The sequence below is a fragment of the Anas platyrhynchos genome, chromosome 12 (assembly GCF_047663525.1).
Source record: "Anas platyrhynchos isolate ZD024472 breed Pekin duck chromosome 12, IASCAAS_PekinDuck_T2T, whole genome shotgun sequence".
In the NCBI taxonomy this organism is placed as follows: Eukaryota; Metazoa; Chordata; class Aves; order Anseriformes; family Anatidae; genus Anas; species Anas platyrhynchos.
Genome location: NC_092598.1, coordinates 11,645,909 through 11,670,838, shown reverse-complemented (window position 1 = coordinate 11,670,838; position 24,930 = coordinate 11,645,909). Strand labels below are relative to the sequence as shown.

Genomic DNA, 24,930 nt, shown 5'->3' with positions numbered 1-24,930 from the left:
CAAAAAACCTGCTGTTTAGTGGAGTTGCAAACCACAGGAGCAGCTGTGAGGGTCACCTAGATGTCCACCACTCCTTGCTGCTTTATTTGATCAGGCACTGCTCTGGGGAACTCGTAACACTTGTACAGGTTCCATGCACATAGCTAGCACACGACAAATTCAGGTCTGTGAGCTCTTTTAGCACCATGTCCATCTGCTTCTCCTTGCCCTTGCAGGATTATCTTGGGCCAGCTGTCCTCATCACAGCCATACAGACACCTTATAAAAACACCAGAGCTATCATCCCTTTCAGTTTTATTTAGTGAAAGAACCCAAGCTGGGTAATACTTTAATTTTAAGTTATGTAACAAAATCTGTTAAGTGTAATAAATGCCATACTCCACATGAAAAGCAGCACTACAAACTGAATAGACAATATATTTTGGACTTCAAAGCTGTGCTATCTTGCTTGTACCTTGAACTTCACTTTGATGAGAAAACATAAGTGAAATTATTACAATACTTTCTAACTGGATATTACTGTACTAATGTTTAATTAAGCTGTATAAAAACCCTCTCTCAAGTGTCACTCCAGCTTACCTTTTCAGAGCTGAAATGCTCACCTTCTCCATGACAGAGTAATTAGGCACGAGCTATGGCCTCATCGCACTGCAGCAAGCTCTTATGCACTCCTCAGAATTCACAAGGCTAAGGCTTTTATTTTTAAAAAGATCAAAAGTTCCAAGCACTACTAGAGGTTTGTTCATCTCTGCTACAATCTTGTATCACCTCAGTGCTGTTACAGTGTGATAGTACAAAAGCTTGGGTTGAACCTGCACTCTAAAGCATTTGGTTGGACCCTGAAATCCACTTGTAAAATGTTATCCTAGTCACTAAACTTCTAAGCAATTTTTGTTTGGGAGGCCTGCTTAACAATTGTTTCAGGTAAGCAAATATGAATTTACACTTCAAAGGGGAAACGTTTCACATAATTAAAACTATTATCCATACAGGTCACTGTTACTCCAAGTGAGCGCATACTTACATAGCTGATGAAAATACTTGCTTCTCTGCAGGAAGCTGGTTTCCATTTAAATAGAAGATCATTTGCTTTTCTTGCAAGTCCAGTAGAAATCCTATTGTGTCTCCTTACATGCAAAATAAAGATAATTTAAACAGTTCAATTATGTTAAATGACAATAGCTGAAACAGTTACTTTAAAGTATCACATCTCACTCTGAGTTGTCTAAGAAGGAACTGTTTGAAAGCACTCAGCACAAGGTGGTACAGGCAGTAACTAGCAGAAACAAACAGTACAATATAAGAAAAAAAGTATTTTAGTCTGCCAGGGCACTAATATTACATGGCTGCAGGAGTACTGCAAAGCATTAGCCAAAGCCAGCAAAAAAAAAAAAAAGCTGCTTTTCCCATCTGTCTTGGACAATTTAACATCAGTTGAAGATACCTTCAGAACACATAGTTGCTAAGTTTTTTAAATACTTGTGCCATGTATTTGAGAGATGTGTTAATTTAGCCAGAAATTGGGAGAAAATTTTAATAGAAGGTACAGTTTACACAAGCATTGCTTACACATAGATCCCTACCAAGATTTTATAGCTAAGATCAAGAACACAGCTTTGCTGTCCAAGTAGTTATCCAAGAATTTAAAGCAAGTAAGACTATACAACTCCTCCTTAACCTTGATCTCTAAAATAGATTTTTTTTCTTTAAGTAACTGTTTCAACACAGAAAGAATCATTTCAATTCTCTTCTAGCACTACAAATACCAGGAAAAGTCTTACAATAAGAAGTCCAGCAGCTTTAATTGGTGCTACAATTCATACTCTGCCTATGAAAATAAAGAGCATTTAGCTAACAAGACCCTCTTTATGCACATGGTGGAACAAGAGCATGGCGCCTGTTTTATACCTTTAAAACACTGCAAATTAATAGCACAAATTACAGCACAGGCATAATTATTCAACATTTAGTATCACTAGGATCAGTCATCGAAAATTTCATGCCACTAACATACTATGTACTCCAGATGCCTGCGAGAAGACAAGCCCTGTGCAGAAATCCAGTTAGGATGAAAAGCACAAGACAGGACCAAATACCTTCTTTCCAACAGGGATGGGAATGTGGTTTACTTCTGGCATTATACCAAATCAGCTGCCGGCAGCCATCATATGCACAGGAGTATTCATCGTCCCCGATACCATAGCCTTCCTTTAGGGAAAAAAAAGGAAGTATTTCAGTCTGAAAAGAACTAAGTTTTATTTTTATTCAGCTAAACCATTCATCCAAGAGCAGGAAGGGTTCCCATCCATCTCTTCCCTTGAAAATCATTTTTCACATGAAGTCTTGGCTTCATTTTCACGTCAAAAGGAGTTTGATGGAAACAATACCCCCCTCTCACCCCCTGAAATATTTCTTAGACTGTATGAGCTCAACTTCTATTGTCTACTAACTTGTCCTATATTTAAAGATCACAGATCTAGTAGCCAAATAATTACGTTAACTTTTTGTAGCTTAAGAAGTCAACAAAAGTGCAACTTCTCTCCTATCCTGAAGTCCCAGTATCAGGCTTTCACAAGATAACCAAGCATCACCAGCACACACGGAGCACAAAGAACAGTCCCACAGACCCTTCACTAGTGTGTCACATTCTATCCCTGTCAAGTGACAGCCTCCCTCATTCAGGTATAAGCCTGATGGAATTATATGCCATCGGTATTTAGCCACCAGTAAAACAAACATTGCAACGGAATCATCCAGCTCAGATGTAACATCTCCTGTCTTCATACCTTGAGCAGGAAGCAGGCAGAAAAACATAAACACACCAATCTCATTTATAGTAATTGGGAAAAATCTTTTAAGCCTCTTAGCATTCTAAAGGCGGACATACTGCCTTTTATTTCAAACAGTTTCCATTACACTCAATATCAACAATGCCTGTGCCCAGGACAGGTCTATACAGTTTTTTTGGGTTGTTTGTTTGATTTTAAGTTACACCATCAGTAATTCCAGTATAACTTGACAGCTATAGAATGACTTTCTATAATAATCAGAAATAAGCAGTATAAATGCTCATCTCTACATTCAAAATAATAAATTTTCGCAAATGTACAGAAAAATTGAAGGAAAGGAGTGCACACTTACTGCCACAGAATAACCAGTGTTCTTTTCATAGCTGTTGGAAGTAGAGAAATACTAAAGTTACATTGTCATCTAGCTGATATCACGTGTACTCACATGATTGAGAAACTTGCTGTCTTTGGTAGCCCATCCTATCTGCATCACTCCCGAAGTAATTACTGTAACTTCGTAGTACCAGACTCCAGAATCAACACAGAATGTACATCTAACACTTTCAAAGGATGAGGCGTCACATCGAGCCTACCAAAACCAAACCAGAAGTTAATTTTCTACAAAACAACCATTTAAATAAGCTCCTTCCTTTCCTGGACCAAGTTTCTCATGTGTAAGAATACACCAGCCCAATCAGGCTAAGGCACCAAGGTGGGAAGACCTACGTCAGGGGCTGTTAGCTAACACTTGGTAGGAAGAACTTAAAGGTATTCACTGTTACATGGAAATTCATCTACAAAGTAGAGAAACAAAGTAACATGGGAAGCAAAAACAAGGCTGAGACAAGGATCCTGCTGTTATGTACTCCTCAGGATTAGATAGGACAAGAAGTAGGAATTAGACTTTGGTGACCAGTTTTAGTTTAAATGAATGAAAAATGAGCTGACAAGCATCTTCACTTTTCTGAATACAGGCACTACTATGAACATTTCTACAACAGAGGTCAGCTTGATCAGAGGTTTGTAACATCATTAAGTAAGCTTACTATACAAAGCTGGCAGAGAAGTTTAATTCTAGGAAACCACAGGAGCAAGTAGCCAAAAAAGTAGTTAAAACCCATCTTTTTCTTCAGACTTTTTTTATTCAAAACCACAATGTGACATCCTACCTCTAATCCATGTGGTGAGATCTTCAGGTATTCACTGACATCGTTGCTGTTCAGCATAGCCCTAATGTTGGTCAAGTCAACCTTCTCGTAAGTGAACTGCCTGCCTTCTTTTAAAACTGCAAAATAAAAGTAATTTGAATCACTGCTGCAGTAAAGCTTCATTTTGAACCTTTCATATGGTGACAGTTGATTGCATTGGGACACAGTTCATTTTTGGCATAACGGAATGAAATATTGACATTTTGCCTCCATGAAAAGAGTATCACTTTCAATGATACTGTTAAATGTCCTCTAAACATCAGAGCTCTGGAAGAATTTCCTCAGAATCTCTAATCTCAATCTCCCCTCTTTTAGTTTAAAACCATTCCCCCTCGTCCTGTCATTATGTGATTGAGCAAAGAGTCACTCTCCATCCTTAGAAGTCCCAAAACACATTAGAAACTATAAGGACCTTGGAGTTACTGGGCCCTCCAAATCACAACTCATCAAGTGAATTTTATGAATTTTAGTCATCCTAAAGGATGGATCTAGTGATTTGACAAATTACTTCTCATGCTCAATCAGAAGAACATTTTCTTTAAGTGTCTTTAAAGAATCTTTGACCCTGCTGGCCTAAGATCGCAGTAGTGACTGCCACCATGGTATCATCAGTAATCCAGCTGTTCCAGACACAGAGCTAGCACTGTTTAGCTATTTGGCACCTCCGCTGAAATGTGGGCTACAGGAAACATGGTTAAAATAAGTAGTTTCATTCCAGCCCCAATTTGCAGAGTACAAGCCACTTCCTTTCACAAAAGCTTTCCTTGCCAAAATTTATTTTCCATTCAATTAGTCTGGATATATTCACCTCTTTTTTTTTTCCTTTGATAGTGGTTACAAACGGAGTCAGGTATATTTATAAAAAGAGTTTATACAAAGCAAAATGCAGAGCACTCCTCTATGCCTTTGGAGAATTGCTTAATATTAAATGAATCTATCCCTTTACTATACCTACACAGATTGTCTAAACTCCACTGGGCACAGAATCCAACCTGGCGTTTTAAATAGTCTGGATGATCCGTCCATTTCTCTAGCAAGATCAGTTGGTCACTAATGCAGGATTCAGAAACTGTCATTTTATTTTCACCTGCAATTTAAAAGCAAAAAGGAATGATTTCTATAAACTAACAGTAAGTTTAGTTAAAAAGAGTAACATTGAGTAAATGCAATAGGAAAAAAACCAGCATTACAAACAGCATCAAGTTCTTTTCCCAAGCAGACATGAAGCTAACTTTGCAATTACACATATAAATTCTTTGTATGGAGCCACACCATCAATAGACAATTAAACCACGGTTGTTCTCAATACATTTTTTTTTTCCCCCAAAGGTTTCGTTTCATGTAGCGTAAGTCTTTAGGTAGCAATTGCTACATAAAGACAGACTGAGTTTCAGCAAATCTCTTCAGTTTCTGGGTGGGGGTGTTATTAAATCAGTATTTTTTCCTGCCTGTAGACACCCAATCATAGCTGTTCATATGTGTAATATATATTTCTTTCAGCAACAAAGGCCTTGATGTCTTAAGTCTTTATGCAGCTATTTCTAACTGATGCAGACTGTATCGAGTTCCAGAAAAATCTCAAGGTTAAGGGGTAGGTGACAACTACAGCAATAACTATTTCTTCTGACCTGTAAGTGCACCAACATTTCTCTTCCACGTTTTTGTTCCTACCGCTCCAGTCTCTCACACTCACAACAAATGCGATCAGATGAAACAAGTGACAATCACACAGCAGAAGCCATTCTATTACCATTAAGAGCAGTATCAGGCCAATACTTACTTGTTTGTGCAAACTTCTCCAGTGCTATTAGTGCAAAAAGCATCACTGTCGGATGAGACTGGAAATTCTAAATATGGGGAGAAATAAAATTTATTTAATAAATACATGACAGAGGGTACAAAGAGCTATTTTTCACTGAATGTCTTAAGTTGAAATATACCTCCCCAGGTCATCTAGTCCCTCCTTCTGTCAACAGCTGGTTCAAATAGGTTAGGCTGCTCAGGGCCTTTCCTACGAACTTCTGAGTATCTCCAAAGGTTGAGAACACACAGCCTCACTGCAACACCCTGGCGTAATATTTGGCCACCGTCATGATGGAATATTCTTCCTTACATCTCCAGTTTATGTTCCAGCCTGTGCCTTTTACCTCATGTCCAAACATGCACCTTTGAGGAGCGCCTGCCTCCATTTTCTCCACACCCTCTTATTGGGCCATTAGACAGCTATAACATCCCTCTTGGCCTCCTCTTTCTCCAGGTTGAAGAAACCCAATTCTCTCAGAAAAGATTAGAGAATTGTTTCATCTCATGCTTATGTTTTCAGAGTTCCCTACACAAGAAAAGTCTTCATGTAGCCTGGTAATAGGGAGGTTTGTGAGAGAGCATGGAGAAAGAAAGGGACAGGATACACAGATGTACTTTCGTTAAGTAGCATTCCTAGCTGATAGAGTAAATGTAACTAACAGACCAAGTACAAAACAGGGTGTGCTAGTTTTCGCTTCACCTTCCAAGAGTTCATAACAAATAGCTTGAAGTCAACCAACCAGGAATATTAGACTGACTCCTCAAAATGGCCATCTTTTCAACATGCATCAGTGCCAGACCTAAGCCACTGACCTAACAAGTGGAATCAGAATTGCCTTTAAGTTATTAGCCCTCAGCACTGATTCAAGAGCACTGAATAGAAACCTGGCATTTCTAGACCAAATAGCAGAATTACTTCTTCAAAAGTAGCAGCAAGGTACCTTATTTTTGGGGGGGGGAATATTTTCATTAGGCCTTTCTGAACTTAAATCTCAACTCTTTAAACTAACCTTTCACAATAATCAGAAAAACCAACAAGCAAAAACATTTTAATTGCTATGTATGGATACTATACAAGATACGTACATTAAGATCAAAGACACTTACCAAGCTGTGAAGTAAATATTCTAGTATGCCTGGGCTGAGTAAGCCTATACTTGCAGGACCTGTAAAAATACCACAAATTAAGTCTATCCATGGGAACTATCATATATCCATCACTGCACAGAAGTATAAGAAATATTGTTTCCTAGTATTTGCTATACAAATAACTACACTATTACCAAATCACAAACATTTGTTTTACCTGCTATAAAGAGAGACAGTTCTAGCCACACTTAGTTTTTGAAATAAGACTCCATCACCCTCTGCTTAACACTTTTATGCTCATTATTTTTTAGGAGTCTAGTTCCCCTTTACTTTTTTCTGAAGAGTCTGGCTCCCCTTTACTTCCACAGGGAAAGTGTAAAGACTAGCTCCATTCATCAGTAGTTCAAAATAAGCAAAACTAAGTGTCTAATATAGCCTACTTGATAGTTAATCATACAATTTGCAACAGCCCCGTGGAAAGCTGCCAATTAACAAAACTGTCCTGAAATGCTGCTTGCTTAATCAAAAGAGTTGCAAGGGAATCAAACTCTAATATCTCTGAACTCCAAGAAACTGAGTGGACTCCACCATGACATTACCAAGTTTTCTGTATGACCTACTGCAATGAGATAAGTTCAAGGGTCACTAAGAAAAAAAAAAAGAGGGTATTGGATCTCATTGTGACTTACTATGACAAGAAAGTGGAAGTATTACAACATAAAATGTTTCCTGTCCTTGTTCTTTACTTTGACAGAAATACTAAAATTATGTTTTTAAGAACCATTAGGTGATACCGAACAATCACTTTCTTCATTTCCTTTTCCTGTCCACTTTCAGAGGAGAAGCTAAAAACTACATAGAAAGATGACCATCAGCAGGAAGGAAATGTAATCATCAGTTTCCAGCAGGGTACTAGAAAGTAACAGGGCATAAAGTGTTCCATATGAAAAGTCACCTTAAAACAATGTTGCTGGGATTCTAAGTAACAGCAGTGAATATTTTCAGTTAACTACAATAAAACACACCCGTAGCAGCAACAGCATCTTTCTTCTATCTTTCTCCACTGCCTCTAAGACTAGTCAATGGGCAGGAGTATTAAATCAGTAAAGAGCTGTGTGTTCACAGCAATTCTCAAAGGGCCAGACTAAATGCTGAGAGAAGACCAATTACCAGGGCTAAATCACATATTGTAAGCATAAGTGTCAATCCACAAACATATGCATTTCAAATTGATAACCAAATATCAAAATAATTAATTTCCAACTACCTGGGACCGTACATGGCTTATTCAGACCCAAGCTAGTGACTGACAGCTGAATCTAACATTTTAATTAAGGAGTAGAATTGGTCACACCTGTCAGACAAAATATCCCCCCACATGAAGAACATTATTTGGTTCTAAAAAATGTTTCTGGAGTTGTCTGCACCATGGGTGCTAAAGCAATAGGCACTTAGCAAGCTTTCAGAATAATCCCATCACTTTACCTGCTAACTTCTCTGCTAAACAGCCCAGTACTGCAGTTGTATTCCGATGTTTGGCAGGGTGACAAGCATCCTGACAAGCAGCAGCTCCACTTAAGTTTAATATTTCAGTTAGCTTTTGTAATGCATCCTGAAAAAGAAAAATCAAATCTTTATTCAGGAAAACTGTGTCAGTAATGTATACTACAAATTATTTTTTACAATACACTACTAAAATCATCATCACATTAGAGGCAACACAGGATGTTATCAAATATAAAAATATAATAAAGAAAAGATAGGACAAGAAGTTCAATATTCCCAAGAGTTGTAACTTTAAAATTGCCACCAGATTGTTGGCCATTCAAGTTGTTGGATTAAGAACTATAGGATACTTTCAGACATATGAGCTCCTATAGCAAGAGGATTTTGGTATTATTTCTTTGCTTAGTATTCATTCAGCAGCTATGGCAGTATTGCTACCTAATCAGTTTTAAGTGCCCTAAAACTCACTCCTTTTCTTGAATAAATAATTCATGACTAAAGAAACCTGCCAAAGAAAGCCCACAACCCCATCAACAATTTAGGATGCTGTCAGCTTCACAAGATGTCATAAACAGATCCTTCAGAACATAAATATCTTTCTATAGTCCTATAGTCACACTAAACAACAACAATGAAGGTGATAATTTTAAAGTGCCTTGCTTCATTCAGACAGCATGGTATGGATAAAATTCAAGATAAGTCTAGATCACAACCCTCATTTCCATGGTAGGTAGGGGTTAATCTAGAGCCAAGTTATCCTACAGAGAACCCTGCCCCCCCAAATGTTCAAATTCCCCTCAACTTTCCAGACTTCATAAAAGTTTCAGCTGATTCAGATATAAACTGCATATTCTCAGGCTATGATATAATTAAAATAGTACTTCTCATATTGAAGTCATCAGAAGGCCATTTGAATAAAGAAACAGTACTGCCAAAATTGGATGCTTACATGCTTTGTGAGCTGTGTTCTGACCCACACTTAATTTTCTTCACTTGACTGATATTTGTACAGTGATAACAGAATAGTAGTTATTTTCCCCAAAAGAAAAGCCACAAAAACAGAAGTGATGAACAGGACTGACAGTAAGTAGAAAGAAGGCAAAAAAGAAAAGGATGACTGAGCTAGAGACTCAGGATGGAAAAGCCTAACTAAAATTAGATTCTTGACATACCCTGTACCGCTTTTAGCCACTATTAGAACTTTCACAGAGATCAACTACTTTGAGTTAAATAAAGACTTTAGTCTAAACAGCTTACTGTGCTGCCATTTTAATTCTACAGACTTTACAGCCCACTGTAACAAAATAAAATTAAAAACAGCTTGCTACTGTTCTCTAGCTGTAGTAGAAGTTGGGCACTGACTTAAACTTACTCCGAATAGGCAAAAAGTGAACAAACACTCTACTAGGCTGCACATGACCTGCAGATCCTACAGCTGTTACTCCTTGCACTTCATCGTGCTGTAAAGAGATTGCACAAGAAAGAGGCCTGAGTAACCCCAGAAGGAGGCATCTTGTTCCTTCTGTCTTAAGGTCAACTATTTCACAGCCAAGTCCTTAAAATTTAAGTACCTAAATAAAAATGATGAGGCTTTTGAAATACAAATCAGATGATTAACAAGTACATTGTACAGCTGAAAAAAGTCATATAAAGCATTCAGTGGTCTCAATTTCCTAATTTGTTTTTCAAACCAGGCAAGATTTCTAGTCATGTTTTGTTTTCAGTAATCATTTCACTGCCTATGACAGCAATTATACAATATTTAACATGTAATTAAGTCTCAGATGACTTTCCCCAATGACCTATAGGAAAAAAGTTTTTGAAGACTAGAGTTTCACCAACTCTCCAGCCACTCACATTTATGCAAGACAAAAGCTACCACTTCATATCCATAACAATGCAAATTGAAAACTAAAAGTGGAAGCATAAGTAGTAGATGCAATGAAAGCTGTAATGTCATCACGTGTTTCAGATGAAATGAGAAAGAAGCAAGCATTTAAAGAAAGTCAAGTGCTCTGTAAAATCATCATGTTCAATGGTTAGCACCTTGAATCAGCTGTGAAAGTACGTGTACCAGCAAAGTACGAAGACCATGGATCACCTTTTCATCCAAAGCCAGTTCAGTGTTCAAATCCACCAAACCGTATCTAAAACTTTCTACTTAACTGCTGTAATAGTTAATGAGGTTAACTTTTCTGGTACCAACACCAATTCTATCAAGAGCCATAATTTACGTCAAACAGAATTCTGGTGGAGGTCTTGTGTTGGGTGAGTTGCACCTACCATAACATAGTTAAAATGTCATTTAACATCAGACACCCAGTTACGTTGCATTCACTGCACATAGCAGGGAAGGAATAACTAAACAGTGACTTGTACATATGCGTCTTTCATAACTTGAGAAAAAACAGCAGAACTTGTCCTGCTTTTGCAGCATCCATACGTACTTATTGTACAGTATGCATACCACATGGTAGGAGAGGAGAACAATTGAAGCAGCCAAGGACCAAATGCCTTGTTTTTCCCTGGGGACCACTGCCTTTTCATTTTCCTCTACACTGCTTCTAGCATTAAATACCAATTAGATAACAAGCCACCACAAATTACTCAAAGTTACAAGTTACACCCATTTTCTGAACGGCTAACAGTCTTGTATCACTGATTAAACCCACCCAGAAGCTATCATGGGAGTGGCAACCATGAATAACTGAAATTCATTTGCAGATAAACACATATTGGTTCAACTTACTTTTGTTGGCAACGGACATTCATCAAGTAGTAGCGTTATAACAGCTGGTCCCAGTGGATCTTCTAGTGGAATAACTCTAATTAACGACTGGACAACTTCCAACCAGCCTTCATCTGTCAACCACAAAACAGAAGTAACATTTAGAATTAACACTGCAATTCTGAAGCGTTCAATATACATCAGCATATGTAAATTTAAGTTTTCAATCATTAAAATTACCCAGTGATTTTACATGAACTAGGAAAAAACACTTTACATTTTGCATCAATGTCTTAGTTTGCAGTAGCTTGGATGTCAAATTTCAAGGGGAGAAAAAAGTTTACAGCAGCTTGGGCAATAGTATACAGCCATTGTTTGGAGAACAGTCCTGCCCAGGCCAGAGCATACTTTAGTTTCCACTAAAATTAGAAAGAAACACTCATGACCACTATGGACAAGCACTTTGCTCCTGTGTAGTAACTCAGGAGTTCAGTGTGCAACATCAACTCTACGTGTTGAATGCTGCACTCATGATGACACTGAAAAGACACTCATGGTCAGGAGAAAGAGCATCCTTCCTGAATTCCCTCAAGTAACACAAGACCTTGGAGGAACTGCATTGGCTTGTCCTATGCCTGGGCTTCCAAAGAAAATCTGATTTCAAACTGAACAACTCTCATTGTTTAGTGAGTAGCCAAGGCATTCTACTTATATGCAAATTGTTGTTTACCTACAGATGTTAAACTACTAAAAAAAAGTAAACAGATTTGGATTTACAAGAAAAAAAGTTGCATTAGGAGTAAAATTAGAGGTAATTGAGTCTGCATCTGCATACAAGTGAGTGAGGTTAGAAGAGACTTTGTGTTGCCTTCCACAATGATAAGTAAATATAAGACAAAGTATTGAAATTTGTTAGCACATTACCCCAAAAAACTTTTTACTTAATTCCTGTACCAGTTAACAAGGTTAACTTATTTTAATACAGTAGCATTTTCTGGTACCAATACCAATTCTATTAAGAGCCATAATTCACCTCAACCAGAATTCTGGTGGAGGTCTTGAGTTGGGTGAGTTGCACCTGCCATAACAGAGGTAAAGCAACCCTCATATGGACACAGCTTGGCTTACAGAAGAAGTTGGGTATGGACTTTGAACAAACATATCAATAAAATTGAGATCTAAGGACAGTAAAAACCCTAGACAAAAAATATGTACTATTAAAGAATGTACTATTTGGCAACACCGAAACCCAAGCGTTTAAACGATGTCTACGTATATGGGCTGGTTCTGCCCTAGTGCAAACAGATTCTTTGTGGCTTGTGGTTTAATGCTATTACAGTGTGCTTGGGAGCCAGTTGGCTGCTTCTGGGGAGCTCATGCAGGAAGTGTAACTGAGTTCAAAAAACTCGGATACCGTCAGCTCAGTGAATCTTCAGAAGGACAGAATTACATTTTGGAGCCCGAGTTCCTAGAGCTACAGCAAATTGATAAAATACATGCTAGCAGTACAATTATTTTGCAAAGAAAACAGTGCTGTTTTTTTCCTGTGGAGTCACAACTGAAATGCCCAACACAGTGCCTTGATACCTGTTTCTGCCATTTCATGCAACGTGATCATTGAATAAGGAGGCTCCTGGTCACTGAAAGAGATATTACAGAGGTCAAAATTTATGCACAACCATCAATGTAATACACAGACAGAAAATGAATCCAGTAAATATTTAACAAAGAGAAAGTTACATAGGCAGCAAAGTGCTAATGCTATTTTCAGATCCAAAACAAAGATGAGATTTAAGCCTTCATCTGGTTTAAAGTCAACATCCACCTATCTACAATAGCTGATACATGAAATTGTTACCCATACTTAAATGCCTAAAGCTAAACATAATACCTAGACTTAACTGCTATTCATCAGCAAAGTTCCTCAGAATATGTAACAAGAAACCATTTCAGAGATCTTAAAGCATATCAAGAGCAGTGTACAAGGGACACACCATAAACATACTTTTTCCAGAAACATTGTTGAATTTTCCCCCTAAACTGAAAAGCCTACCGTTAAGCTGCATCATACACTACAAACTCAATAACAAGAGCAGTAGGAAATCATTAAGACAGTTTAACAGAGGATATTTAATGCAATTCCTTTTCCAACATAGGAAAAAAATAAAAATCCATTAGATTAGTTTCTCAATTTGGTTTGTCGGAGCAGGGGCAAGAACCTATTGCTAGGTCCTCTTATTTTTAATAACAGTTCCTGCTCAAATAAGTACCTAATGCAAGGTCTCCAAAACTCTATTAACTAGGTATCTCCGGTACCAAAAAGGTTTATGCAGCAGCATATCCTAAACGCTTTGCTCAGTGCTACTTAAGCTTTATGAACTAATCCCAGGCTCAGAATGATACATTCCACAATCAATTTATTACATGCCTTTGAAATGAAACTGGAAGTGCTAAGCACTGATAAATTTTAGAAAGTTTCAACACAGGTTAATTATACAGATAACAAAACTACCTACTTTGAAGGAATTAATTATAGAAAAGTCTTAGGTTTGATTGATTATAGGATAAAAATGCATGCTTTTCTTACCAAAACCTCAACATTCTCTAGTCATTATTTCCACAAGAAAATGCAAATGTGAAACTTTACACTTTTATATTGCTTTAACATTTGAAACATTTTTTTTTTCTCCCCCCAAGCATCTCTTCACCTTCCATCTGGAAACTTATCTCACCAGCAGGAAAAAGTAGTGCAATGATGCAAGCTGAATTATCTCAAGAAAAACAGTTAAGACTCTTTAAAGAAAGAAAAAAACACCACAGACTGCACGTAAAGGCTGTGATAAAAAGAATGACATTTTTATCAGCAAGATTTTCTGGTTCTCTTATGCATAGCAGGTGTTAACATTACTAGCACTGAGCAAAGGAGTCCTGTTCAACTCACTTGCCATTTTAACCACTGAATTTCTAAACATCCCTTCCAGCACCCACCTTCCTCATATTTGGAAACAAAACAAAGCAATTTTGCCAATATTTCAATTTGTAAAGCAGCACTTGGGATAAACTCCAAAAATAAGTATTTATTCTTTTGAGGCTAGGAAATGAAACCTCACTCCTTTCCTTCTAGAAAGGAGATCTCTAGACAAGAGGAACAAAAAGCAGCCACCATATACTTTGGATCCAGACTGTTTTTCTTTTTTAATCCCAAGCAATAAACACAGAAAGCAATGGTTCATTGTAGATCACAGTACAACAACTTAATCTACAATTTATCTCAGAGCATCCCCATCTATTATTTTCACTAAAGAATTAAAAAAAATAAAAAGGGTTTTGCCTTCCATTCTCCAGGCTCATATCTTTGCCTCTTTACATCTGTCTTATCACACTGAAGTCTGTATTTCCAACTACTGTTACTGACATGTTTCCATTTTGATTTATCTGGGCATGGTTTTTGACACGAAGTTTGTCATTTTCCCTACCATCTCCTTCTGTTTCAGCTTTAGTGTTTCCAAAAAAAATCCAGCTCTAGGAGGAACAGGTGATAATGGCACATACTTATCCCTACAAACTCACACAGAAAAACAGTTTCCAGAAATGGATCCCTCCTCCCTCCCCACACTGTTTATTCGTATTAACCTAAAAAGGGCCATGATGAAGTCTCACAGGAAGGTTCCTTAAGCTTTTTTTCAGGAACATTTAGATAATCTGTCTCATGAATAGGTTCCCCCATACTTCACAGCCATAGGTCTTTGTCACGTAGAAGAGAGTCTGCAAGACCTTGTACTATTTGGCTGTGACTATTTGCAAGACCAGATGTGTCTTATCAACAGCCTTAATATTAAACGAGGGCAACCAATATGCCACTATAGCCATATGGTGCTTATGAGACAGCATCTGGAGTACTGTGCCTATTTTTGGGCTCCTCAGTATGAAGAAGGCATTGTAACAGAGTGTGTCGAGCAAAGGGCTGCTGTGATGGTTAAGAACATAGTATACAAGCAGAAGATTTATTTAAACCATTAGGAGGGTCAGGGTACACTGGAACAGGGACCTAAAGAAGGGTAAGAAATTGAGATTTTCTGGAAACATTCAGTGCTTGAAGTGGCCCAAGTCACCTGCTCTAACTGGGGCTGGGTTTTAAGTAGCAGGCTTGAGTAGCTGAACTTATGGAGTCCCTTCCGACCTACACGATTATGAGAGTCTAAGGAAGTATTTCATTGAGTTAATATCAAAAAGAGATATATCTTCAAGAATTTGTAAGAAACAGGACTCTAGGATCAGTGACATAACTATGCTTATTACTGTTCAGAATCAAAGCAAAGTGCAATCTTAAGCACAAGATTAACAGAATTGTTTGTAAGACCAACAGAATCAACTATGCACAAAAATGCTGTGAAACAGCTTACGGAGATGAACTTAGCTGAAAGGAAAAGGCATTTGAAATTAGGAAAAGGCTTTCAAAATTTTTGCACAATTTTGACTTAATGGTTTGAAGACAGACCCCAACAATAAGATAAAAAATAAAATAAACCCCAACCACTCACAACCAAAATCCCAAAACATACACACTCCCTCTTAAATGCAAGTTTTCAGGAGAAAAGTCCTGGTATTTTCATTTAAAGCATTTTACAACAGGAAGGCTCCTCCTCTACAGGCATATTTGAGAACAAGGATACAGGTATATGAATCACGGCTCATTTTGTCCTGAGCCTCATCCAACTTAAATTGAATCCCGTTACAAAGCTACAAGAGTGTTTTTCTTTCTGTTGTAGTCTTTCCGGTTCCTAACCTGCATCTAACCAAAAGTGATGAGCTACCTTAATCCTTCACTCTTGAGGTCCTTTTATAGAAGTCTGTAAAAAGCAATGCAAAAGAAAAAACAACACTAAAAGAAGGATCTATCCATAAATATCCCACATGCCCTCAGTGGATGCTTTGAGCATGCAAGGAATGCAGTACTGGGATCATAAGCTGAACAGTCACAATGTGCAGTCTTTATGAAGTAGACTTACAGGCAGAAAGAAAACCTTGGTCTGTTTACACAAACTAACAAAGATCAAACAAAGCTCTCAGTTTTGCTTAATCATTTCCAAAGTAGTAAATACAGCCTGAAAACAGAAACTTCGCTTAACAATCAATTTTTAGGACATAAGTTCTCAAGCTCTGGAAGATTTTTTTGCTTCCTAACCTGTATACCTATACCAGGCAAGCAATACTGAGCCCGCTCCTCATCCCATCTGGGTGTAGGCCCGCACAGGAACTGTGAGAAAGCTCCTCAGCTCCTGCAAGAGTCTGTACCTGGACGCTCAGGAGCTAGGTCTATTACCTAGGAAAGGTGCTGCTCTCCTAAGCCTCCAGATGGAAACACGCTGCTGCTTCAGGGAGGGCCAGGTGCAGATCGGTGAGAGGATGGAGTCACAGTTTGAGAGGAGACAAGAACATTGTATTTTTCATTCATGTTGAATTATTCCTTGAGGTGGTACTTACTTATCTACTAACGTCCGAATTACAGCCAGTGTGTCAAGTACTAGCCCATCCACATTCTGTTTTTTCCTTCTTGGTTCATGAGGCCCTCGACCTCTCCTAGGTGGCCGGACAGGGTCCCTTGGGTGGCTTCTTGCTTCAGGTACACGTATTCTACTGCTCTCTGTTTGTCGATTCTGAGATTCCACGTTGTCTTCTGCTCCACTGTCATCACGGCAAACACACGAGTTTCCCATATTGCAAGCCCCCAAAGCTCCCAGTAAACGGGGAACGCGGTGCTCTAGAGTCAACAGTAAACCTTGAAAAAGGCTTCTGCTAGCATAGAACACAAGGAAAGCAACTACAATCATCTAGAAAGTTTTAAGAGTAATGTTTGTGTGATCCTGTGAATTGTGTTTGCATTATATGCGTTGCTATCAGCTGGAATGAATGGGAAGTTGGAGGCTTAGTTTCCGATACAATTGGTTAAAATACACATTGGTCATCCAGAAGGAGGTCTGAAAAAGCAAACCCAAAACAAGAGTCAGTGTTACTACTTCTAATAAATAATAGAGTTCTCATATTAGTAAACAGAACTAGTCTTGGTGTACCTAGGAAAATACCTTGGAAACATACTGTTTGCATCTGAAGTCTACTGGGGTAGGGAAAAAGGATGGATGAGGAAGAGCAGGAAGATCACTGGTTAAGTAGCCCATTCCCTCTACCCCCTTCATTTTTTATACAACCTGTTATTTTCCATTTTTTTGGCTGCAGAGGTACAGCTTTGTCCTTAAGCCTAGTGCACCACCACCCTTTAAGTATTAACAAACCAGTTTCATTTTCTCTTACCGTCTATAGAGACATACTGTTCGACCCAACTAAAAGCTGCACATTTAAGAATCTCATTTCATACTAGGAATATTCAACATGATTTCCAGACAGATTCTACAAGACAGATGAAGTTCTACAGAACTAAACATACAGTTGTGGCCTATCACAACAAAGTACAGATTTAGCGGTGACCACGTGTTTAGTCCATCTGTGTGTAAACATTTTTTCAGAACGTGCTTACATCAATTGGATCCTCATCCAAAGATGCACCAAGTACTGACCCCAAAGCATAAGTATTACAAGCACCATTTTAATGCCTACAAATCTGAGATTTGTAAAGGGGTTTTTTCTGTGCAAGTTGGATGATTTTTGAGTTCTAGCACAAAGTCAGTCTTCCATTTTTGAGAATCAATAATAATTCAGTCATTCTTACATTCTTAATTTAAAGGGTTTGGATAGAATACAGCCCCAGTAGTAACAAGGCTTGTAGCACAGTCCCTACACATCACTGAATCAAGAATGCTAGCAAGATCAACAGTGTTCAAAACACTGCCTGATCATAAGGTGATTTTTCAAGCCATAGGGTATATTTGTATACAACATTATATAAAAACTTGACTAAAATAAAGCCTTAAAGACATCTTTTCACTGCTTAGGTACTCCAATCATGTCAGGATAAAAAAGTTACTTTCAAGACTATTTTTTAAAAAAAATAACGTACACTAACACTAAAGCTAGAATGATGATTATCAGGTTATTACTGTTTTAAAATCATATAACAAATGTGTAGAAGCATAAAACCAAAAGACAGTTGAAGGCAATTACAGCCTTTCGAATACAAAAGGCCTTTTACCACCTCAGCCAACAGGCAATCGTGCAGTTGCTAGCTGCCATCCGGGGCAAGATTGTGACCATATTATATGGGAAGCCAGACACCAGTTGTAGGAGTAAGCATAACATCAAGCATTTGAATGGAAAGCTGTCACTGAAAAAGCACTTCAAAAAAGCTCTCACACTCTTCTATATGTTTTAAGTACATTACCTTCACTAAAAAGTTCAGTATTAAGGTAACTGAAGGATAACTAGGGAAACAAAGCCCAACAAGTGATATTAAATGTCATAAATACAAGATCTTGATTTCCGGTTCAAGAAGCTTCTAAACCACCAATCATTAAAATGGTTTCAATATCACAGCACGCTTCCCTTATTCTCTAAGCAGTCTGATCACAGCAAGAGGTGGGACTGCAGGCTCAGCTCTTCCACCTGAGCCAAGACATTTGCTACCTTCTCAGTCAGAAAGTAAACTGTAGACATAAGAGTGCCAATAGAGACTGCATAGATCTTAAGCTCAATTGTGTAAGATCACAGCCAGACTTGTTCAAATGACTTTTGAAAGCAAGCAAAAAGGACACCCCACCATAAAAAACAAACAAAACCAAGAAAATCTCACCTATTTAAGGATTAGGTAGTTACACTAAATGTAAAATATGCCTTCCTAGGGGAAAAAAAAATGTATTTAGGTATCCAAATAATGTAAGGGTGTTTTAATAACAATTCTGAAGATCAAAATGGCATTATTAGTTTTATGGATTAAGAATCTGTAAACATTGTGTAAAGATTGTTCCATAACATACGAAAATGTTAACACAGTGAATCTACTTTGTCAAACCCCATCAAAATGAGCACGAAAAAGCTGTATTTTAGTGATCAGCAAGGACCAGAAGCCTACCAAAGGAAACAAAAATAGAGATATCAAGATCAAAACTGATTACTGAGACCTGGGTTTTCCGCCTGGCAACATTAAGCACGATTAAAAACAAGTGATTATGATCAACTCACCTTTAAGTGTGTTTGGTTCAGGAACAATTGGGCTTGCTCATAAAGCGCTGTAGCAGAAATGGACTGTATTTCTTCAGGGCACAGATGCATTTGTATCCAGAAAAACAGCAGTATATATGCCTTTATCATGGGCAGTGAGTTATTACTGTAAACTGCTTTCGCTTTTAGAAGCTATGCCAGAGAGTCCCTGAAAACAGAGAGAAAAGAAAGAACAATTCATTTGGAGACTGCCTCCCAGACAGACACGTTCCTCCTCCTCTCCACACCCGCAATGACATCAAGTCATGCTGTTATTTTCAGCTGCAGTCAGCCCTTACGGGGGAAGTTCTCTCACAGCTCCAAAAGCAGTTTGCCACCTACCAGCTTCAGGACCAGACACAGCTACGGAAACCCCAATCTGTTGCTACAGCCGAGACACCAGACACCACAGCAAGTGTAGAGCAGTGACCGATACCTTGCTGCAGATTACCTGGTCCAGATCACCCTTATGTACGCTAGGAACAGCAGGAAATCAAAGCAACTACACTGTAGAAGTTGGTTAGATAAAATGAGAAGTTGCTGGTAGCTGTGTTGCTATTAAAATAAAGAGGACTGAGCTCTGCACATCTGCTACATGCATGCTCGTCAGGGAATAAAGTGCCACTAGTGCAAGGAAACAGAAGAAAGCTAGTCAAGGAGAGAACTCACCATACAGACTGGATTTTTACATGAGAAAAAGGCATTTCTAAAACAGATAAACACCAACACTTTTGGAAGAATTTTGGCAAAAAAAAAAACAACACATTTTACAACTCAAATGCAGTTGACATTTTTGAGGTTACGTTTTATTCACTTCTGTAAAAGAGAAACAAGTTTTAAGGATGATCAGTTTTGCTTCTGTCCAGACCCTGAGACCTTAGTGACAGAACCTGCAACATGACAGAGATGTTCTGCACATCTCAAATGATGAAATATATTATGTTTTTCAATGAGAGGTAAAAATCTACTCATATATACACAAAAATTTGGAAGACTGAAAATTTAACTTCAAACCTAACCTTAGGAAATACATGGAGGGGAAACATGGGTACGAGCATGGGATTAGAGATAAACAGGCTCTCTCCTAGAGTACTCGCCCCAGTGTCAGCAGCTCAGTCTCCTTAGACAAAAGACTGCATGTTTGTTTTCCTGTCAAAACACAGCAAAGGAAGAGAATCAATGTCTCTTAAGCCATTTATATTCTTTTTTCAGTAGTTACACGGCTAAGAGTCTGTGCAACAGGTGTTAAGATGTAGCCACGTTCCATTATAATGCTGTGATGAAATCAAACCACTCTTTAAACCAAAACCATTGTGAGCTAACAGCTAAGATCCACCTCAGCAACAGCACAAGAACCAGAACGAGACTCCCGGGAAGGCACAGGAACAGAAACCTGTTGCCTCTTGTCCGAGCTACCCCGACGTCATGGGAATGCCATTTTCTGAAACAGCTTGTGCAAGTCAAACTAGAACTGAAAGTGTTCAGATGAAGCAACTGTGCATGAAAATACCAGCAGTGATCGAGCTATAGTATGAAGAGGGCAAGCTCTCCACATCCACTCTGAATGTTGACCATCACTTGTTATTTTGGGATGCAGGACTACTAAGTTGCCAAACACATAATCAAAGACGTATTTTTTTGCTCTATCAGAAACTAGCACTGAAATTTCTCTCACCAGCATAATCACACGTGGCAGCCCACATCTCTGCCACCCAGGCTTGCTTGGAGGTTCAGCCAGAAGACAACAGCCTCCTGCCCTAAGCAAGCCACTCAGATGCCATTTGACCACCTGAGTGGGATCAAAGCAGCCACTGGGCACAGCTGAAGCCCACAGCAGCTTTCTGGGCCCCTGCTCATCCCCACCAGCCTTTGGGACTGATTCCCTTACAGCAGCCACCCTCCAGACTGGCAGAAACATGCCTGGAGGCACAAGGAGCAACAAGCTGTGCAAACTGACCAGCCTGTCACAGCTCTGGAAGTCCAATGGGGAAAAAAAAAAACAACCAAAGAAAACAAAAGCTATTGAACTGAATACTATTTGAGTGGATCTACATGTGCCTGGTGGCACCAGTGGTAAGCCCACCCCAAGAGGCATCCTCTTGATCATCTGATGGAGCACACCCATGCATAAGGCAGCTGGAGGTGGCATCAGTCTCATTGTCTCTGTAATACACAACCCAAGCATCAGTGATTCATCCCCTGAAATATTCAGTTACGGCCAACCATAATAGTGCCTCATGATGGAAAAAAAGCCTCTCCTTTCCATGAAATGGAGCACATTGCCAAGAAAACAAAAAAAAAAACTTCATACACAAATGAGTAAGGACTGTTTCAGCTACTAGAACCACTTCTCCAGCTCCTGCCACTATGACAAGTGAGAGCAGTGTTTTCTTCTTTTAAGAGCAGCATAATGCAGATGCTCCATCAGTAAGTGATACAGTAAAGCTGATAGCTTTTCAAGAGCTAAACTAAGTTTTAGGCAGCAATTTCCTATTATGGAGATAAATTAATTAGAAATATTCCCTCAGCATTTTTTTTTTCCCAAGAAATGATGCTCCTAAAAAGGAAGAGATTGAAACATTTGTGATGCCAGTTGGATGAAAGAGTTCAAGCTACAAGAGGAGACACAGCTCTGAACTGCTGTAACTCAGAATAAGAGGGAAGTCCTGTTTGCAAATATAAGTTAATAACATGGAGAAGGTGACAGCTTTGAAATGATTAGGGTAGGTAAGAAAAACAACAAGAATTCCCAGCAAATTAAATACAATTGTAATGTGAAATTGAGATTTTCTCAGGAGATCACATTGAGGTAAGAAGTAAACCTCCCAGCTGAAAGACTTTAGCAACTGAAGAGCAGAAGCTACTTAGTGTACAGCACAGTGACCAAGCAGATGCAGAACTGGACTGCAGGATTCAGGAGGAACAAGTAAATTCTGTGTTGATTCTTCTGAACATCACCTTGTAGAATCCACCTGCAAACCCTAACACAATTATTTTCTTTAAAAATATCCCAGAGGATAATGCTATGGGAAACAGCATTTACTGGCACCCAATGTGTCACCATTTGCAGTACAAAGCCATTGATGCAGTTACTTGGTTTCTTAGTAGTCGTAGTAAAAGCACCCCAAACCAAAAGCAAACTGACCTTGAATGCCCCTGTTCCACAGAAGAGGAAAGCTCACTTCTCCAACTTGCCAGCTCTTACCCAAGTGCTTGTCAACTGCTGTGGGGCTGCACAGGGCTTACGCAAAAATTTGGGCTTTAACCCTGCAACTCCAGTTTTGTAAGAAACACCCTGTTCTTGAGAATCTGATCTCTCATTGGACTTGTTGTGGTAACAGCCAAAGGAGAAAGAAGACAGATTCTAGCAGTTGTTTTTTTCCCTGTAGGTTTGCTATCAGGGTCATGTTTTAAAGTCCTCTGTACACTGGACTTTTTTTTCCTTCCTTTAAATCTGTTTTCAAGCTGGTACAGAAACACTAAAGTTATGACGTGGATTTTAAACCAGTTTCACTTTCTCTCTTAAATCAGCACCTCCAAAGCAGGGACTCAGGGACAGAGCAGCACCCAGGGCCGCCAGACATCACAGTGCTTTACTGCAGCACCGTCTGAAACAAACCAAAGTCATTATCACCTCCTAGCTTGCACATCTCAGGGGTCTAAATTTCTCATCTCATGGTCATTTAGATGGAATTGTTCCTAGGCCTTTAGAAAAGGCTAATTTTGCTTTAACACTTTGAATTTCTAAATGCTCTCCAGCACAAGCATCAATAACACAGAACATGACTTCCAGGTTCTTCTCCTCCCAGGGGTCGTGATTTTTCATTTCAAACAAAGATACAAGGAAAGAAGGAAAGGTCCTGCTCTCATGCTTTGAGGCAGATGAATGCACTTCTGAGATACCAATCTTAAAAAGGCTGTAGTATCTGAAAGCTCCAGGGTGTTTGACAAGGTTGCCTCCAGCAGGCTGACGTGGCAGAGCAGTACAGGCACAGCAGTGCCCGAGGAGCAGAGTGTAATGCACTGCTCCAAAGTGGCTGGAAGATAAGTCTAGTGCCCTGTGGAGGCCAGGCAGCACTAGTCCTGCAAGCTGAAAACACACGAGCACAACAGAGTAGCTGATCAGTTTTATTTGAAGTGGATTAGCTATACCATTTAGGTTTGGTATGGGCATTCATTCAGAGGTTTCAGTTAATTCAGGTTGATCTTCCTTGCTGCTCTTAAAGCTCCAGATATCAACAATAAAGATCTTTGCTAAATGTTGAGGGAGGAAAAAAACAAGTCAGAAGCCACTAAGAAATTCCAGAACAGACAGTGTTGGAAGGAAAGCACAAACATTTTGAGTACCAAGCAGAGGTATAGGATTGTGGAAGAACACAGCAAAAATGCCAAGTTTTATTTAAGCTTTTTCAGGTAAATTTAGTAATTCATACCAGGTTAATGGTTTACCTGTATTATTCAGAGTCAGAAATGTTATCAATAGAAGTATTCTGAAATTGTGGAGAGATTGGTTCATTGTGGTCGACTACAAAGATAAGTATTTAAAGCACCTCATACATGAACAAAGACTGAGAGGATTCCGAGGCACAGAGCAAGAGACTGAGCGTTCAAACAGTCACACAGAGTAGCCCTGCCATGGGAATTAAATCCAGGGCTATGCCAGCGCAGCGCCAGCCGAGTAAACACACTGCTGGCTACAGAAAGATGCTACAGGCATGGACTGATGAAAGCAGGGTCAGGTTCTTGTCAAACCACCAACTTTGTGCAATTGAGCCAAAATGGTGAAATCCCAGTGTTGCACTGTTTCTCGTCTGTAAGCTAATCTTAGGAGAAACAAAATGCGGGAAACAGACAAAACTGGGGCTTGTTTTCAGAGAAAGATTAGGTACCAGCACGTACAAGGCAGGAGAGTCTCCTGCTCTAGACCATAGAAAAGAGCCCAGCTAGCTGGTATGACTAAGCTGTTATGAATGCATAAAACACACAGAAGTACAGGATGTGTGAGAAATTTTGATAACATTGCTGAAAAATTCAGCGATGCCTCAGTTGGAAGCTTGCATTTGTCGGCTGACAACTGCCTCTGAGAGCAAAGCGCAGAGCAGACAGTGTCTAGAGCCTCCTATTCGCAGCCTCACCACCACATTTGTCACTTTATGACAATGGTTATCATCACAAACAAAAAAATAGCAACATGGCAAGAAACAGGACGAAGAAACTTTCACTTCTTGTTAACTCAAGAAGTGGAGGATGAACTAATCTTTGAGCAATGGCAGCTGAAAGCCAGATTAACAGCCTTCCTGGCCAGCCACAACACACGGGCAGTTGTGAGCTGCTCTGAGCTCTGGACTGCCCAGGGACAGATGAAGATGTCCTTCTGACCGTCTCCTCCTGTAAGCTGATGCAATGACAGCTGTTGAGTCAGATGTAACACATAGGTCACTAGGGTAGCAAGCTTGCCTTGAAGGCACTCACAGAAAGCTTCATTCTTGATCCAGGACTGCTACAGCCTGCAGGACTGTAGTAGTCCTGGACTGTAGTAGGACTTGATGCACAGCTCTAGAAAGGTTACTTGAACCCCTCATCTGACCCATTCAAGAGAAAAACAGAAAACCATACATGAACACAGTTTAATTTCTCCCCAGCTGGATTTCTCTCCATA

The 24,930-nt window shown here is 39.1% G+C and overlaps 1 protein-coding gene across 6 annotated transcripts in view; it reads right to left on the bottom strand.

Moving 5' to 3' along the window:
- The window catches only part of RSPRY1 (ring finger and SPRY domain containing 1), a 34,729-nt gene that overhangs the window by 5,240 nt on the left and 4,559 nt on the right, over positions 1–24,930 (bottom strand). For 4 of the 6 annotated variants that reach the window (XM_027465855.3, XM_027465856.3, XM_027465857.3 and 1 more), the window contains exons 2-13: positions 19,254–19,440; positions 16,608–17,101; positions 12,711–12,763; positions 11,145–11,257; positions 8,375–8,501; positions 6,908–6,966; positions 5,778–5,844; positions 4,953–5,084; positions 3,959–4,074; positions 3,235–3,378; positions 2,097–2,208; positions 1,025–1,127 (exon numbers count right to left, since the gene is read on the bottom strand). In XM_027465855.3, the coding sequence (XP_027321656.1) occupies positions 1,025–1,127; positions 2,097–2,208; positions 3,235–3,378; positions 3,959–4,074; positions 4,953–5,084; positions 5,778–5,844; positions 6,908–6,966; positions 8,375–8,501; positions 11,145–11,257; positions 12,711–12,763; positions 16,608–16,954 (1,373 nt within the window). In that variant the 5' untranslated portion in view covers positions 16,955–17,101; positions 19,254–19,440. Of the gene's footprint in view, positions 1–1,024; positions 1,128–2,096; positions 2,209–3,234; positions 3,379–3,958; positions 4,075–4,952; positions 5,085–5,777; positions 5,845–6,907; positions 6,967–8,374; positions 8,502–11,144; positions 11,258–12,710; positions 12,764–16,607; positions 17,102–18,864; positions 18,910–19,253; positions 19,441–24,930 lie in introns of all 6 variants that reach the window. The other 2 variants (XM_027465858.3, XM_072043981.1) reach the window with 1 other exon arrangement.